Source organism: Adiantum capillus-veneris, chromosome 15 (assembly GCF_014529385.1).
Source record: "Adiantum capillus-veneris isolate H3 chromosome 15, ASM1452938v2, whole genome shotgun sequence".
Taxonomy (NCBI): Eukaryota; Viridiplantae; Streptophyta; class Polypodiopsida; order Polypodiales; family Pteridaceae; genus Adiantum; species Adiantum capillus-veneris.
The window spans coordinates 27,446,599-27,465,392 of record NC_140945.1 but is presented as its reverse complement, the minus strand read 5'-3'; the positions used below and the strand labels follow the sequence as shown (position 1 = coordinate 27,465,392).

The 18,794-nt window shown below is 44.3% G+C and overlaps 1 protein-coding gene across 3 annotated transcripts in view; it reads right to left on the bottom strand.

Moving 5' to 3' along the window:
• The window catches only part of LOC147440426 (RNA-binding KH domain-containing protein RCF3-like), a 146,448-nt gene that overhangs the window by 97,553 nt on the left and 30,101 nt on the right, over positions 1-18,794 (bottom strand). For all 3 annotated transcript variants that reach the window (XM_086530164.1, XM_086530163.1, XM_086530162.1), the window contains 2 exons: positions 690-1,365; positions 121-597 (listed from right to left, as the gene is read on the bottom strand). In XM_086530164.1, coding sequence (XP_086386290.1) covers positions 121-597; positions 690-1,358 — 1,146 coding nt within the window. In that variant the 5' untranslated portion in view covers positions 1,359-1,365. The remainder of the gene's footprint in view (positions 1-120; positions 598-689; positions 1,366-18,794) is intronic.

Below are 18,794 nucleotides of genomic sequence, written 5' to 3'. Positions count from 1 at the left end.
AAACATCAAGTATCTAAATAGGAAGCTATACACGTGTCACTACTAAAGGAACTTTAAAGAGTAGCCCGTTTTTAAAAATGCCCAAGCATAATATCAAAAAAAACATTGTAATAATAGTACCTCAACTGATGAGATGACAATAATGCGCTCAGCTGAGCCAGTAACAGGGTCCAAAACTTTAATCCTAACACCTGTGTCTTCTTGCAAACCACGAATTACATTGCCCCCCCTGCCAATGATACCCCCAATCTTCTCATTGGGACATAGAAGGCGAAAGACTAGCTCATCTTTGCTACCTCTCGCTGTCCAACTGATATCATGTGCCCCACTCTGTATATCACGGGAATGGCTTGAGTTGCTTGTCTCTAAATCTGCAAATGATGTGAAAGGCCTTTGATGATGTACATCTACATTCCTGCGCACGTTCATGATATTTCTGGAATGAACATCCATATCTTCTGGTGAAAGGGGCCTGCCAGCTGCAGAACGAGGTGGAGCTAATGCAGCAAACTGTATATGTTCATGAGCAGGATTCTCATAAAGCCGCTGAGCTACGACACGAATTGCCTTCTTTACAGCCGATGCATCTCCAACGATCTGCACAATTTCACAAAATTGTTAGGCATCAACGAGCTTTTGCCTATTAAACCTGGCATTTAAAAAGTAGAATGTGCACCTCTCAATGATACCTGCAATATCTCATCAAACGGCAATGAGCAAAATGGGAGCTGATCCCGAGGCAGAATGCGAATGCGAGTCTTGGTATCTTCACGCATTTGCTCTATGACTCTTCCCCCTTTCCCAAGCAAGCACCCAACCTGACTGTTGGGCACCAGCAATCGAGTTACAATTAGTTGTGAAGCATCTTCTTCTCCTTTATGGTCACCACCATCGACAATATGTGAATGAATCTTTACCAGTGCTTCCTGTGCAGGAGACAGAAATTCCTCTTTGTCCTTCTTCTCAGGTTCCACTCCTGCTTTCTCTGCATCACCATTATCTCTGCTCCTGCCGTTGCGCTTGTCTCCGTCAAAAGAAGAGATAAATATGACCCTGTCATCTGCACCTTCTGCTGCATCTGCAATCATAATCTTTGCACCTGTCTCTGCCCTCAAGCTTTTTATAATGCTGCCACCTTTTCCAATTACGCATCCAACCCTAGATTCTGGGCATATTAATCGAAAGATTGTCTCACCATGTGCTTGTGGTCTAAGTCCAGGTGGTGGTACTGGCAAAATACCACCAGCTCGTGAATCTCCTGGCATGTGCCTTTTTTGCCTGCCATTGTAGTCTTCATATTCACGGTCATGGTAAGAAAAGCTCCGTTTTCCTCTGAATCTAGAATATGGACCTTCCATTCTGAGTCTGTCAAATTAGAGCAGAACAAAGATAGATAATTGTTGGTCTGATACCCAGAACAAGTGATAACCATGCATCAGCTGATCTCATCTTCAAAAAAAAATTCCAAAAGTGTATTTCATCTCTAGGGCTTTTTCAGAAACCCAGTAACTTGAAGACCCAATCATTTCATAGTCAAGGTTGAGAAGAAGGCAATTACTATGAAGCTTGCCCATAACCAGTTCTTCAACAAAGACGTGATGGTTCCAGTGCAGCACAAATTTCATAGTTGAAATGCATGCCACCCACGCTCTTTCCTGCTCTCCTATCCATTCCTAAAACTTCTATGTGCTAAAGGAAAACATTAATACAAAACCACATTCCAAATTCCAGTTCTTCAACAAAAACGTGGTGGTTCCCATGCAGAGAAATTCAGTTGTATTTGCAACAAATCTTTGAAGTCCTTCAGTTGTATCCAAGGAAGGACAACACCTTGATCTGCTGTAAGTGAAGCCATTATCATTCACCACAGCATCCATTACGTGGAGAGACAAATCTAACACGCCGATGTCCCAGAGAGTAATCCAAATCCACTCCGGTATCTCCACCATCTGCGCAGAATCAACTAAACCACACCGCTGCTCCCCGCAACGAAACCACTTGTCTAGCACACCATGTAACATCTAGTTCGAAGTAGCTTGCCTCAGAGTAACATCTATTGAGTGTGAGTCAAAATCTGACAAAAGAGGATTAAACACCAAATATAACTTGACCTTTGTACGGCATTAGATCAGACATTGAATCACAAGAAATCATGTGCCTAATGGCACCATCAAATCATGAGAGTCAAGCAAGGTGACGCCCCCTCTTTCTCAAAAGCGATCCAATCTTGAGGGATCTCCATCTATGCAATTAAGGCAGGTGTCAGAGTCGCTGCTAAACACTCCACTTTTCAGAAAGGACATTTCCTCCAATGATGGCCATTCTCTCCACGCTTGTGGCACTGTTTCTCAGCATTCAAGCCATCCTGCTCTACATCAGTCTTCAAAGAACTTGGGCCACTCTCTTCAACCTTATGTTTCCCTTTGGAATCTCCAGCCAAACACTGGGTTGAATCAACATTTCTCGGTCTAGCTTGGGCTCTAGATTGCTCTTCTTGGTCCAGTACTATCGCAACTAGCTCCTCCCACGTGATAGTATTCGGTCCTCCACTTGAATTCAAAGAAGAGTAGAAACTCAAGTACAAAGCCATAACTAGGACATCAAATAAATGGCCATGTCATCCAAGTCTATGTTCTTTCCCATCCGAAGGATCTCTTGCTGCAATGATTGCACCTTGTTGATGTAAACCCTCATGGAGTAGCATGGTTGGATCACACTTGCAACGCAACACGCCTCATAGGAGTAACATGTCACAACTGTCAAAGGGGCAGTGGAAAAGGGTGAATCGGATGATCATCTCGTCTACATCCGCGAGCAAACCTCCTCTTGGGATTGGGCAGCCAACGGATCTCGGATCTCACGATAGATCTCCTCGTACACAAGCTCCTAGTGCGAACCACCCACTATACGGGCATTGCAACCACTTGCAAGCACAAACACCGCATATAGGTTGTCCACGTAGAGGGGGGGGGGGGGGGGGGGGGGGGGGGGGGCGCTAGAGAGAGGAAGAGAGATCGCTGCATTAAAAGAGAGAGAGAGAGAGAGAGATCTGGTGATGAAAAAAAACACGAGAGAGACTGCACACACAAAAAACGATAGCAAGAGAAACTACTAGAGAGATAGTGTGCCCAAAACGTTCGAACTCTGCACTGCATAACATGCCCATAATACGAGGGGGGGGGGGGGGGGGGGCGAATAGACTTGGACACTCCAAGCGAGAAATCAATAGTGATACACAAACAAAAACTTCAAAATCGCAGAACTTTAATAGAGAGAGAGAGAGAGAGAGAGAGAGAGAGAGAGAGAGAGAGAGAGAGAGAGAGAGAGAGTCACGTGACACATCCAATCCTATGTGTCCGTGGACACAAGCTAGAGCATAACAGGGTTCAGTCAGTCTAGATTAGAAGTGATCTGGCACTTTTGTGAGTCTATTCGTAGACCCTGCATGCCCAATCACTTACTGTAGATGCATATCCTTTGGTTGCACACAGCATGATCATAAGCATTCCCATCGAAATCCATCAGAATCCTTCAAGGGAATTTTCCAGTGCATTTAGCCTATTTTACCTATTTTTGACATTTTTCACTTATTATTTTTAAGTGACTCTTGTTGGAAAGTAGGTAGGGCAAATTGAGTGAGTTTGTATATAAGCAAACCTAAACTAGCACTAAATGGCAGAAGAGGCAACAGGAGCCAAGCTCAACAGGTAACTTCTCAAGCAAGACCTTTGGTGGACTTTCCTCCAAGCAAAGACATCATCGCCTAGCTTCATCCCTAGCGTTTTCATCAAGGTGGTCATCGCCCACACAATCGCAGTCCATAGCGTTTCTGCAACAAGGCATTATCGCCAAGCAAGTCCCAGCCCTTGGCGTTTTTGCAACAGGTAGTCACCGCAAGCAGTCCCTCATGCATAGCGTTTTCAGCATTAGCTTCATCGCCGACAAAGCTGCAAACATCAGCGTTTTCAGCCCTTGTCATCTCCAAAAGAACCCCCATGCCTAGCGTTTTTGATCCTAGCAAAAGCAGCCCCATTTTTCAGCCTTTGGACATTTTCAGCAGGTGATTTTCAGCCATCAAAGACCCTCAGTTTTCAGCCCTAAGACCTGCAGAATTTCAGCGACAAAGACCAACAGAATCAGCCCCAAAACCAGCGTTTTGGACTATAGCATATTTCAGCCCATAGCGTTTTCGGACAGCAGATAAAAGATTGCAGATTTCAGCCCTTAGGTCGGTGTCGTCATCACCGACATAGCCTAGACTTGCATCAGTCCCATGCATTCAGTTTGTACCAGTTTGTGCAATCATAGGTAGACCACTCTCGCTGACGAGAGTGGGGCCTTCGGAGGAGGGTTTTACAACGTCTCTGGTGTCGTATCTCTCTTCTCTCTCTATCTCTCAGTCTCATACACTTGCACGCACAGTGTCCATTCACTTTGTTTGTGATCATAGCATTCTCTCATTAAGAACGGAAGGCTCTCCCTTCCATATGAACAAAAGGAACCTTGAGCACAATTCGGAGCACTCATCTTGAGCAAAGCGCAAACATTCATTCCACTGCACCTCACATTGGTATCAGAGCTTTGGATGTGTTCTGTATCACTCAAGGAAAGAACCACAAGAAACATAAGAATTTTTTTTGCTTGTTGCGGTCGCACGAACCCAAGTTCACTTGGGCGTGTCGATTCCTAATCGTGTTTTTGAAGAGAGACAGGAATCTCAAGAAAGAAGGGCTTGTCCAGCCTCCCCTTGTGTCTCCTTTCACTCATTGAGAGCGGACCGTGCACTTAGCGGCCGGCCAATCGACGTGAGGTGGGAAAAAGCAACCTTGGTGTGAGAGCAAGGCCGCCAAGGGCTGCGCCCACTAAAAAAAATTGAACTCGGGTGAAGAGAAGATCCTTCTCTAACATAGATCGCAAGCAAAAGAAGAACCTCAAGACCCGCAAGAACCTCAAGAACTCAAGAACCCCAAGAACCAAGACCCTCAAGAACCCAAGTTCCTCATGAACTTAAGAACCCAAGACCACAAGAACCCACAAGAACCCAAGACTTCAGTGGATGGTCATCACTCGAAGCGGAATAGATACTTCGCTTGGAGGTGATGAGCATGAGAGAGGCGAAGAAGAATTTTCCCCACCAAGAGGTTTTTCCGACCCTCCCCCTTCCCCATCTACGTCAAGGATTGCACTAACTCCTATAGAGGCTTTGGAGCAGATGTTTATGAAAAGGAAGTTAGAACGCGAAGCAAGAAATGCAGAAAGAATGGCAGAATTTGATCGTGAATGCAAAGAAAGCAAAGCAAAAATGGATCGCAGACCCGCAGAAAGAAGAGCAGATAGAAAAGCAAAAATGGAACGCAAACACCAAGAAAGAATGGCAGCCGCTGTCAAAGAAAAGAGTGACCAACACATGGAAGAGTTCTTGCGACTCTTTTCTCAAGTTTAGGCACAAATGCAAGAGATTCAGGAAAAGGAGATTCTCTCAGTCTCTTCTTTTCCAAAGCAAGACACACATGATTTGCATGATGATTTGAATGACAATGATTTGCACGATGATCAAGATGTGATTTTTCACGAGCATGATGATCTGCATGATCAAGATGTGACTTCTCACGAGCATGATGATCTGTAGGATAAAGATGTGATTGTTCACAAGCATGATGGTTTAGTTGATACTTTGTCTAGTGAAGCTAACCTCATTGCAGATTCGATCAATCAGGAAGAACCGATCTTTGGCTCTGGAGCCTAGGTCCAAAGAACCCTCACAAGAAGTATTATGTGTTCGAATGATTAGTCAACACGCATTGTACGAGTGTTTCATTCGTGATCGTTTCCTGTATTTTCGTCAGCATCTTTATGTGATCCCTTTTCCTAGGCATGACATATTGTACGTTGAGCACGTTTCACTCATAAATAAGCACAAATGTATACAGATTTTTCATGAAAAGCTGAAAAGTATGTATGTAAGGAAGTCACATTCCATGTCTCTTCCTTGGCATAACACATTCATAGAACGAGCACATGAAAGTATGAGCACCAAGCATGGGCATTTCCGTTGTGAATTGCCATAGTTGATTGCTTTAGATCAGCAAGACAAGATTCGATCTCATTGTTTGCCTGTGTGTTGTGAACGGTTTGGCACTCCGTCTAATTGTTCATCTACATTGCATGCACAGTCTTTGAGGAAGACGAGATTTTCTCCACTCGCTTTACATGGAATGGGTATGTTCATGTTTTTGTGTTGAAAGTGGTTTCAGGAATTTTCAGCCTCGGAGATTCTTGAAGAAGGTGGACCTACGTCCATAGACAAAGTTGAAGCATTGAAGGAGCCACAGAAGCCTTTGTGTCGCTTTCGGCGCGGCCCAAAGAAGCAAGCGTTGCATACCTTTATGAAGTTCAAGTACCGCACGACCCACATATCCGAGTGGGCCGGCGAAGAGTCCCTTCCAGGATTCCGGATGCTATTGGCAATCTCCCTCGACGCCATACAGTTCGGTACCAGTACCTCAAGGAGGGGATGTCACGTGACACATCCAACCCTATGTGTCCGTGGACAAGCAACAACAGCAGTAAGTCCAGTCAGTCTAGATTAGAAGTGATCTGGCACTTTTGTGAGTCTATTCGTAGACCGTGCATGCCCAGTCACTTAGTGTAGATGCATATCCTCTGGTTGCACACAGCATGATCATAAGCATTCCCATTAGAATCCATCGGAATCCTTCAGGGGAATTTTCCATGCATTTAGCCTAGTTTACCTATTTTTGACATTTTTCACTTATTATTTTTAAGTGACTTTTGTTGGAAAGTAGGTAGGGCAAATTGAGTGAGGTTGTATATAAGCAAACCTAAACTAGCACTAAATGGCAGAAGAGGCAACAGGAGCCAAGCTCAGCAAGTAACTTCTCAAGCAAGACCATTGGTGGACTTTTCTCCAAGCAAAGGCATCATCACCTAGCTTCATCCCTAGCGTTTTCATCAAGGTGGTCATCGCCCACACAATCCCAGTCCATAGCATTTCTGCAACAAGGCATCATCGCCAAGCAAGTCCCAGCCCTTGCCGTTTTTGCAACAGGTAGTCACCGCAAGCAGTCCCTCATGCATAGCCTTTTCAGCATTAGCTTCATCGCCGACAAAGCTGCAAACATCAGCGTTTTCAGCCCTTGTCATCTCCAAAAGAACTCCCATGCCTAGCGTTTTTGATCCTAGCAAAAGGAGCCCCATTTTTCAGCCTTTGGACATTTTCAGCAGGTGATTTTCAGCCATCAAAGACCCTCAGTTTTCAGCCCTAAGACCTGCAGAATTTCAGCGACAAAGACCAACAGAATCAGCCCCAAGACCAGCGTTTTGGATTGTAGCAGATTTCAGCCCATAGCGTTTTCGGACAGCAGATAAAAGATTGCAGATTTCAGCCCTTAGGTCGGTGTTGTTATCCCCGTCGTCATCACCGACATAGCCTAGACTTGCATCAGTCCCATGCATTCGGTTTGTACCAGTTTGTGCAATCATAAGTAGACCACTCTCGCCGACGAGAGTGGGGCCTTCGGAGGAGGGTTTTACAACGTCTCTGGTGTCGTATCTCTCTTCTCTCTCTAACTCCCAGTCTCATACACTTGCACGCACAGTGTCCATTCACTTTGTTTGTGATCATAGCATTCTCTCATTAAGAACGGAAGGCTCTCCCTTCCATAAGAACAAAAGGAACCTTGAGCACAGTTCGGAGCACTCATCTTGAGCAAAGCGCAAACATTCATTCCGCAGCACCTTACACAGAGAGAGAGAGAGAGAGAGAGAGAGAGAGAGAGAGAGAGAGAGAGAATGTAATGAAATGAAATGTAATATTAACTTCTTCAAAATCACAGAACTTTAATAGAGAAAGAGAGAGACGAGACTACACAGCGGAGCTCCGCACCCAAAAGCATTGGTCCCAAAAACTGGCGGCCCTTTCGGTATTTCTTTATTATTGATCAAAACAAGGAAACAACTCCCGAGGGTCTCTGCTCTCAGACTCTGCGTCAAGATGCTCTGCAGAGTGAGGCCCAAGGGCTCTTATAAAGAGTACAAGAGATGCCTTAAAGTAGAGCCCCAATAGTATCAAGTTCAAAAGCGGTGAATCCCAAAAGCATCTGCTCCCAAAAGCTACTGGAAGTCGTGGAATTCCGTACAGCCTGCCACGTGGCACAACCAACGCAAAACGCAAAAAATCCATACAGCCCTGCCACGTCAGCATCCGTATGATCTACCACACCAACATGTCAATGCGATTTATGGCAATCCTCACAGTTCAAGCTTTTGGTCTTTTAGGGTTTCAAGCCCCACGGCCGATGCTTCAAAGGTTTTTTCAGTTGGTTGGCTCAGTTCCTCTTGTCCACTCCGCTATTTCTCTTCCAGTTGGGCATGCCACGTCATCACTTTGTGACATTCCGCCCTCTTGAAAGAATTGTACTCACCCTCGATTACGCCTGCAAAACCGACATAAGCCAGAAACTAGTTGAAGACACAGACTCTAAGTATTGCCGCACTAGACAACACATAATCAACGCTTGCACAAAGACAACAGTCACTGAACATTCAAATCACATTCACATCACTATCCCTATCGAGATCTTGGATGGGAATCATGGTCTATTGTAACGTATTTAGCAATCACATCCAAATCTCACTAATCTCTCACAGATATCTTGATTGACTAGATCTTGTCACTATCATGTCCACCTCATCTCTCAGGAGAACAAGACCAAAATGTTGCAGTTATTTCGTCTTTCAAAAATAGCACTCAAACACTACTCACATGAGAGAGTGCATATAACAGTTTCATTTCAGGAATTCCCATTTCGAAGTACTTCTTTCATAAAGTCATTCAGCAAAATATTGTCAACCCATCAGAATCCCTCAAATCACAACGGAAGTTAGTGACTATATACCATCTAGGTAATCTGTGACAAAGGAACCCCTCTTGTGCAGTCCTAGTTGCACCAGATTCAACCCATCCTCAGGAACTCTTGGAATGGTCCAAGGTAAAGTTCCAAAATCTGAGGAGTATCTCCTAGGTCCTCCATCCACTTCGCATCCAATGCCGAATAGTTCTTAAACTAAGAACCGTTGTATCACTTTACCTTTCTGTACTTTTCTCGTGACTTGTGACCTATCGGTAGCCCTTCTGGCCTCCCTGTCTGTTGGCACGTCAATCTCAATCGTCGGAACCCAGAGACGCACTATCATCTGATCCCCGGAATCCTCTAATGAACTTGTAATTGGTTCCCTTAGCTCGTCCGAACCCTTAGATGTGCTACCATCTGATTCTCTTACTGCTCCAAAATCCTATGATGAGTTATCCGGTTCCCCTAATTCATTCTCTTCACTGGCAGACTCGTGCCCTGTTGAGGTGGATACTACCCTGTCCATTGGATAAGTCAACAAGCCAGCATACATTCCAAATCTTGCTTAGCATATCCCATAAGTCTCTCAATAGAGTCAGACTTTTGGTTTAGACAATAGTCCCGAATCTCTTTTGGCAAACCACAGCAAAACCGCTCAATCTAGTCTCTCAAAGTAATATTCCGAAACGAAGACACTGGCAAATAAGTATCCCAAAACCTCTGGCAGTAGTCATCCAATGTATCTTTCTTAAGTCATTCTAAAGTGATGCCAAGCCGTGATGACATCTCGTTCATATTCGTCTGATATCCAAGTTGACGTGAAATTTTTATTGAATTTTAACCACGTCACACGTGCTTCTCTGCGTAACAACGTGGACCACCATGTCTGTGCAGTTCCTCTGAAGTAAGATGCCGCCCTTCACACCTTCGAGTGTTCTGGGAACCGACCTCCAAAGAAGGTGACCTGGTGATGTCGAATTGTTATACATACTCAAGGGCTCGAAGGGTGTCCTGGTAGCGTGAAAACGTCTCAGACCTGACGGCCTGACCCCCTTCCTTGAACTCCTCGGTCTTCTTGCTCATCTACTCATTGTTAGAAGAGGATGAGCTCTCCTCCTCCAAACTACTGGATGGCCTTCCATGCCTTCTAGACTTTTTCTAGAAATCTGCTCTTCTTGCTTTTTCTCCGCTTCTTCCGCCTTTTCTCATCCGCTCTAGAACTAGAGGAGGACGAACTCTCAGAACTCTCTAAAGACGAAGAAAAATCTGAGTCATCCTCAAAACGAGCGCACGCTTCTTGGATCTGCTTGCCACCTCGAAACTCTCCTTTCGGACCAAATAACAAGGAAAATCCATCAATTTCCTCTTCTTTCGAGAGTGCTTCGAGCCTTTCATTATCTGGTTCATCTTCTCGTCAAGAGCTCTGTCCAACTCTTCCCGCGAGTACAGCTTCCGATTTTCTGCACTCGCTTGTCCTTTCAGCTTTCCTCTAAACCTGAGAGAAGAATCAATGGCCTCACGCCATCTCAAGTGAATCTCATCAATCGAGTAATTCTTCAAGTGTGTTGCAAATCTCGGGTCTCTGGAGTACTTAATCAGTCTTTTCACACACGTGTCAACCTGCAATTGACGCTTCTACTCCGCTCTGGCAACTTCTCCGTCAAAAATTTTCCCGTGCCGGATTTGAACTTTTCTTTGCCTGCAGACTTGGACACTCCAAGTCAAGAATCAATCGCGACAGCACCAAATAACCACTTCAAAACAATTCACAGATCACAATAGATTTGCACTGGCCCGACGGAGTTCCGTGCCTAGAGATATTGGCCCCAAAGACTGGCGCCCCTTTCGGTACTTCTTTATGTATTAAATCAATGTCAAAGTACAAGAGCGGTTAGGGTTTCACTCTCAAAATCTATGTCCAGATGCTCTGAGAAGTGAGGCCCTCACCGCATATAAAAAGATTACAAGGGATGCCCAAAAGCAGAGCCCCAAAAGCTTGAAATCAAAAGCAGTTTCTCTCTCTCTCTCAATGAGAGCAAGTAAAATAAAGCAAAACTCTCTCCAATTTCCTTGCGTAGCAAAAAGCAATCAAAAATTGCATCACTAGTGCTTTTCCCCACCTCCATGATTCACACCGCAAATCCCGGAACTGTTGCCACGTGGCACTGGCGCCAGATTAGGGTTTCCAGCCAGCAGTTAGGATTAGGGTTTCCAAAAATTAGGGTTTTTTGAAAATTAGGGTTTTTGGCAGAAATTAGGGTTTGCAGGAAATTAGGGTCTCTGTTGTCGGTAGCCACGTCATCACTTTGTGACATTGCCTCCCCCCTGAGAGAAGTTATCTCTATCAGATTCTCTGTGAGAACCCATATGTAATCTAGGGTTCTTTATGGCTTATGCCCTTTAAGGCAGAGCAATGAAGACGTGAGCGCGCCCGATGCGCGACGGACGAAGGATGGGAGTGGCTAATAAATCCGAGGTCAAGACACGAAGATTCTTTCACAATAAAATCTTGACTATTCTATAATATTCTCCTCGAGGATCTGTGTGAGCTGCGAAAGAAATTGGATCCTCGGTAGAAGAAGAATCTTTCTGAGCTTTAATACCATTGTTACAGTCTTAGACACTCCAAGCGAGAAGTCAATAGCAACACACGAATAGAAACTTCAAAATCACTGAACTTTAATAAAGAGAGAGAGAGAGAGAGAGAGAGAGAGAGAGAGAGAGAGACTCGACACTGCACGGAGGAGTTCCGCGCCTAAAAGCACTAGCCCCAAAGACTAGCGCCCCTCTTGGTATTTCTTTATTATTGATCACAACAAGGTACAACGTCGAGAATCCTCTCCTCTCAAACTCTGCGTCCAGATGGTCTGCAGAGTGAGGCCCCAAGGGCTCCTATAAAGAGTACAAGGGATGTCCAAAAGCAAAGCCCCAAAAGCATTATGTTCAAAAGCACTCAACCCCAAAAGCATTTGCTCCCAAAAGCTAGCGCAAATCGCGGAATTCCGAACAACCTACCATGTGGCACAGCTAGTGCAAAACATAAACAATCCGTACAACCTTGCCACGTCAGCATCCGTACGATTTGCCACGGCAACATGTCAGCACAATTTACGGAAATCCTCCAAGTTCAAGCTTTTGGTCTTTTTAGGGTTTCGAGCCCTACCACCAGTGCTTCAAAGGTTCTTTCAATTGGTTGGCTCAGTTTCTCTTGTCCACTCGCTCATTTCTCTTCCAATTGGGCACGCTACGTCATCACTTTGTGAAGGGGGGGGGAGGGGGGGGGGGCAACAAACTGAAATTTGCCCTACCTAGGCCAAAACCCACAATCCTAAAAAAGGCTACTAAAATGCTAAAAATCTGTAAACTCGCTAAAGTGGCCAGAGAGACACATTTTTGTAGCACAACTATAGAACACTCAAGACTCTCACCCCGGGAAACACTAGGAACGAGGGTCCTGCCTCATGCCAGCCTATCGCATGGGCAATACTATGGACTGCATCGCCGAGAAAAGGTACCGCTACCACAGATACGGTCGAGCACAGCCACAAAACAGCCCTCACTTTCTAATCTGCTCATGGGAGATACTAGAGCCACCATCGGACAAGAATTGAACTCTAACGTTAAACAACTAGGTGATGTGGCATGAGCTACACCAAACTGGAAGAGAAGGGGAAGAGCTTAAATGAGCCTAACAGGAAGAGAATAGTCAGTATTGGAGGGGCCAATGCATTTGAGTGGGGAACTCCACCTCACTATGTCTCATCTCAATTGTTGAGTTCTCTTTCAATTCTAGTATTTGGAGTGCTTGCAAAGTTGTTCCGTTTGTTATAAGGTTCGTTTCGTTTCCAGTCGATCTTTCTCATCGACACGTGTGCCTTCCGATTAAAATGGGATTAGAACAGTTTGCTTTTCAAGCAAACAAATTGGTCCTCCCTAAAGACCTAGAGCTGGAACTATGGATTAAGAAGAGGTTACAAGGACCATCCTCAACAAGTTAGTCGAGTTTCTCTCTAAACATCCACAAGGCAATGTCTTCACAACCAAAGACTTCGGATAGTAATCTCACTTTCGAGTTCTTTACTTTCTCTCGAGTTAAAGACACAAAGAAATCTTTGCAATTTCTTAAAGAGTTTGACAACATCTATTCTATAGGACATCACACAGAGGAGTCTAAAATTTCTCATTCAGTAGCATTATGTTGGGTTAAAGGCCTAAATAACCCCTTTTTGTACATTTTTATACTTTGTCTAGGTTCAATATATGAACCTGGACACATTTTTTAAAGGTCACTTATAATAAAAGTGGGAAAACCCAAAACTCACTTATTGAGTTTTCCCCAAAAACGTAAGCTCTCTCTCTCTCCCCCTCTTTTTTTTGCTAGCACTTCCTCTCCTGCTGCTCTTCGCCGCCCCTCTCTGCACACACACTGCACTTCCTCGCGTGCTCTTTCACTTGCACACACCGCCGCACGCTCATCAACTAGTATCAGAGCCCATTTAGGGTTTGGCCCAAAACCTGCAAATGCTGATTTTCAGCCAAGAGGATCAACTTTGACGTAAAGAGTTGCCGTTTCATCGCCAAGGGATCGTCCCCGGACACTAGTGGGCCCCCGGGCTTGCACTTTCGACCTAAAACAGGCTGAAAACAGGTAAAAATCTGCAAATTACAGGTCATTACAGCAAAACGCAGGTATTGCAAAGCATGTATTAAGGTGTGGGTTCGCATTCCCTCAGTCATCACTGCCCGAAAACACTGAAATTGCCGAAAACAGGTCGTCAAAACAGGTGTTTCCAACAAATTTCAGATTTGCGCAAGTTTTTTGCAAGTGTATTTCGATGTATATACAATGGGGAAAGTGCAAATCGCTCTAATTTATGCACATTTTCCTCGTCTTGCCTATGTATGACCATCTGTGGGCCAATTTCATGCAAAATTGATGCAACAAATTGGGGCTTTTGCTCATACATGCTTCTAAAGGCTGTGTTTTAGCCTTATGTATGTCCTGTGAGGGTAAAAACAACCAAAATTGTTGTTTTTGGGCACAAATTAGCTCGCTGAAATTTTCTGCGCAGAAAATTCAGAACTCGATTTTTGTGCCTAAACTGACCTGTTTTGCCTCGAATTGCTCCTGTGACTATTTGGAGTTGTTGTACACACTCCTGTGAGGCTGTACTTCGTTTTTGGTGCGTTTTGCCCAAAATTTCAGCAAGTTAGCTCTCCTTTTGTGCAACTATGGCGTCATCCTCCTCGGACGTGAAGAATCTCTTTGAGATCCGGCGCTTCGAAGGTACAAGTTTTGACCTATGGAAGGACAGAATTCAAGGAATTCTCTTCCTTAAAGACTGTGACAGGGCATTAGAGGAACACAAGCCAAAGGACATGTCTGATGATGCATGGGCCACTTTGAACAAGAAATCCATTACTTACATAAAGATGGCCGTTTCTGACGAGAACTTGGTAGATCTCAAAGGTCTTATGACTGCTTTTAGTTTGTGGGCAAAGTTGAAGGCAACGTATGAAAATACAACGCCGGTCAATCAAGTGCATTTGATGCGAAAACTTGTTGGCATGCAATTGGATGAGTCAAAGAGCCCTGTAGAGCACTTGTCGTCGTTTACAAGTACTTTGTCGCAGTTGCAGGATTCAAGCATGCCTCCCTTTGATGATAAGCTGAAAGCTATCTTCTTGCTTATGACCCTACCTGATTCTTGGGAGACATTGGTGGTTTCACTGTCTAATAACCCCAATCTGACCTTTGATGGTGTTAGGGGTTCTATTCTCAATGAGGACATCAGGAGAAAAGCAGGTGGAGAGGGAGGCAGCTCAGCCAACATCGTTAGAGGCAGGACAGAGAAGAAGAATAACTATGCACAGAGGAGTAAGAGTAAGAGCAAGGAAAGGGGAAATGCCAACAAAGGCAAGGGTGATGTGACATGCTATCAATGTGGTAGGAAAGGTTACAAGAAGCCCGATTGCAGGTATTATAAGGCAGAGTTAGAAAGAAAGAAGAATGGCGGAGACAAAAAGAAAGAGAAGAAAGAAGTCAAGACAGATGCACAGGATAGCTCTAAGGACAAGGAGAAGGCCAATGTGGCCTCTAGTGTTGTTATTGAGGAGTTGTCAGATGTAGAGGACATCCTATGTGCTACTTTGTCAGCTGATGATGCTCATGAGTTTGATGCCTCTCTCTATGTTCATACACAGGACATGCAGATCACTAAGAGTGACCTTATTGATGCTTTGTTAACTGTGAATGATGCATTGTCCCAGACTTGGATTGTTGATTCCGGTGCTTCATTTCATGTGACTCCTATCAAGGAGTGTTTCTCTACTTTTGATGCGGGCAAGCGTGGCCATGTATACCTTGGAAACGATCATGCATGTTCCATTGAGGGTATTGGCACTGTGCATCTCTCCATAGATAGCACAAATGAGCTTGTCTTGCATGATGTTCCATATGTGCCGGGAATCAAGAAGAGTCTGCTTACTGTTGGTCAGATGGATATGCATGGTTACAGCATCTTGTTTGAGAGAGGGTCATGGAAAATGAATAAAGCCTCAAGGTTGATTGTAAAGGGCACAAAGAAAGGGACACTTTACTGCATGCATGGAAAGGCCGTGTTGGGCAAGTTTATTGCATTGGCTGAAATTAACTCTCACATGGAGTTGTGGCACAAGAGGCTTGGCCATATGAGCCAAAAGGGCCTTTCTAAGCTTTGTACTTTGAACAAGCTTGATGCTAAAGGCACAAAGCTTGACTTTGTAATGAATGTCAATATGGCAAGCAAGTAAAGCGTTCTTATTACTCTGGTGTCTCTCGTAAATCTTGTGTGCTTGATCTTGTACATTCCGATGTATGTAGCATGCCTACTAAGTCTATGGGTGGTGCATATTATTTTGTCTCCTTTGTTGATGATCATTCTAGGAAAATTTGGGTTTATTTGCTTAAGTCTAAGGATAAAGCCTTTGCTGCGTTTAAGAGATTTCATGCATTTGTGACCACCCAAATTGGTAGAAAGCTAAAATGCTTGCGTACAGACAATGGGGGCGAGTACACAAGTGCTGAATTTAACAAGTTTTGTGAAAATTTGGGCATTAAGAGGGAGCTTACTGTACCATACAGCCCCTCTTCTAATGGTGTGGCTGAAAGATTCAATAGGACACTTTGTGAGAGGGTGAGATGCATGATGTCCACAGCTAATCTCTCTCATGGATTTTGGGGAGAAGCTTTGAAAACTGCAGTGCATATATGCAATCGATCCCCTCACATGTCTTTGAAAGGTGACATCCCTGAAGAGGTTTGGTCTGGCAAGCCTGCTTCATATGATCACTTACGCATTTTTGGTTGCGAAGCTTTTGTGCATGTAAGACCGGAGTTGAGGAGTAAACTAGATGCGAAGTCCATTAAAGGCCTCTTCATGGGATATGGTGAAGAAGGCGAAATGGGTTACACGATTTGGTTACCTCAGCTCAAAAGGGTTGTAAGCAGCCGGGATGTTGTTTTTAATGAGGCAAGGCTGCTTCAAAACAATTGTGCCTCAAAGCTTTATCACATTCGTATTGGCTTGAGGCCATCATGTATGCTACAAAAGGGTGAAATTTCAGCATGACCAGCCACCTGTTAGGCCTATTTTTGACCCTCAGGATGCACCACAAATGGCTGAAAATGTAGATGATCCAGTGGTGTTTGAGCCAGATGATGTTGGACAGCAAATTGAGGCTCCTGAAGGGCATTTGCAGCCAAGAAACAATGCTGAAAATGGTGCTGAAAATGATGTACAACAGCCCATTGTTGATGATTTTGTAGTGCCACCTGATGTAAACCCATTGCCGGATAATGTGGATCATTGAGTGAGGCGGTCTACTCGTCAAAGACGGCCTGTGAGTCGATATGACCCCTCTTTGCATTACATTATGTTGACAGATGAGGGAGAGCCTCTTACGTATAAAGAGGCAAAGACATGTGCGCACAGCGACAAGTGGGAGCTTGCTATGCAAGAAGAGATTAAAGCTTTGCATGCTAATCATACTTGGGATTTGGTTGAATTGCCCAAAAGAAGGAAGGCTATTCCTAACAAATGGGTGTATAAAATCAAAACTGTTGATGCAAAACCCAAGTATAAGGCAACGCTTGTGGCAAAGGGATATGTTCAAACCAAGGGCATAGACTTTCAGGAAGTGTTCTCTCCTGTTGTGAAGATGACCACTTTGCGTGTATTGTTTGCCATTGTGGGTGCTCTTGATTTGGTAATGGACCAAATGGATGTACATACCGCTTTCTTGCATGGTGATGTGGAAGAAGAGCTTTACATGAAGCAACCCAAGGGTTTTGTCATCCTTGGCAAGGAACACTTGGTATGTATGCTCAATAGAAGCTTGTATGGGCTGAAACAATCATGTAGACAGTGGTACAAGAAGTTTGATCGCTTCATGCTTAAACATGGTTACAAAAGAAGCCATGTAGACCATTGTTTGTATACCAAACATGATGAGGATGGCAACCCTATCATTCTTGTGCTCTATGTAGACGATATGTTGATAGCTGCAAAGAAAAGAAGCACTGTTGATGCTCTTAAAGGGCAGCTGAAATCTGCGTTTTCAATGAAAGACCTTGGGCCAGCTGAACATATACTTGGAGTGCGTGTTACACGGCAAAGGGACAAGTGCCTATTGTATTTGTCGCGAGAAAAGTACATTGAAAAGGTGCTGGACAGATTTAACATGGCTGAAGCAAAGCCTCTTGGTGTGCCATTACAGCCATATGTTAAAATTTCCAAGGATGATTGTCCCAAGTCAAAGGAAGAAGTCAATGACATGCAAAGTGTGCCTTATGCTTCAGCTTGTGGTTCACTTATGTATGCTATGGTTGCTACTAGACCTGACATAGCCCATGCAGTGGGAGTTGTGAGCCGGTTTATGGCTAATCCAAGCAGGTTGCATTGGGATGCAGTAAAGTCCATTATGAGGTACTTGAAAGGGACTAAAAACAAATGCCTCTGCTATGGTACAGGACCAATGGAATTAAAAGGATTTTGTGACTCTGACATGGCTGGTGATATGGATACACGGAAATCCACAAGTGGCTATGTATTTACTCTTGCGGGAGGTGTTGTTTCATGGTGTTCTAGATTGCAAAAGATTGTTGCATTGTCTACGACAGAGGCTGAATATATTTCAACCACTGAAGCTTCCAAAGAAGCTATTTGGTTAGCACACCTATGCAGTGAGTTTGGTTTGCCTGCCAAGGCACCTATGCTTGGTTGTGATAGCCAGAGTGCCAAGTGTCTGGCAAAGAACGCCATGTTTCATGCACGCACAAAGCATATTGATGTGCGGTATCACTTCATACGAGAAGTGCTTGAGGATGGCCTTATTACATTGGTTAAGGTCCATACATCACAAAATCCAACCGATGCTCTCACTAAGTGCTTACCCAAAGCACAACATCATCTATGCATAGAGATGGTGGGAGTCACGTAGCTTAAAGGCGCCATTTATGCCTTTAAGTGGGAGGTTGTTGGGTTAAAGGCCTAAATAACCCCTTTTTGTACATTTTTATACTTTGTCCAGGTTCATATTGAACCTAGACACATTTTTTAAAGGTCACTTATAATAAAAGTGGGAAAACCCAAAACTCACTTATTGAGTTTTCCCCAAAAACGTGAGCTCTCTCTCTCTCCCTCTCTTTTTTGCTAGCGCTTCCTCTCCTGCTGCTCTTCGCCGCCCCTCTCTACACACACACTGCACTTCCTCGCGTGCTCTTTCACTTGCACACACCACCGCGCGCTCATCACATTACTCAAGGATGATGCTGAGGTGAAGTTACCTATCTATTGAACCGAATTTCTTAAGACAGCAAGCTTTGAAAAATATACTTTGACGTACTACTTGTAGACTAGGACAACTTAAGCATAGTTCCAT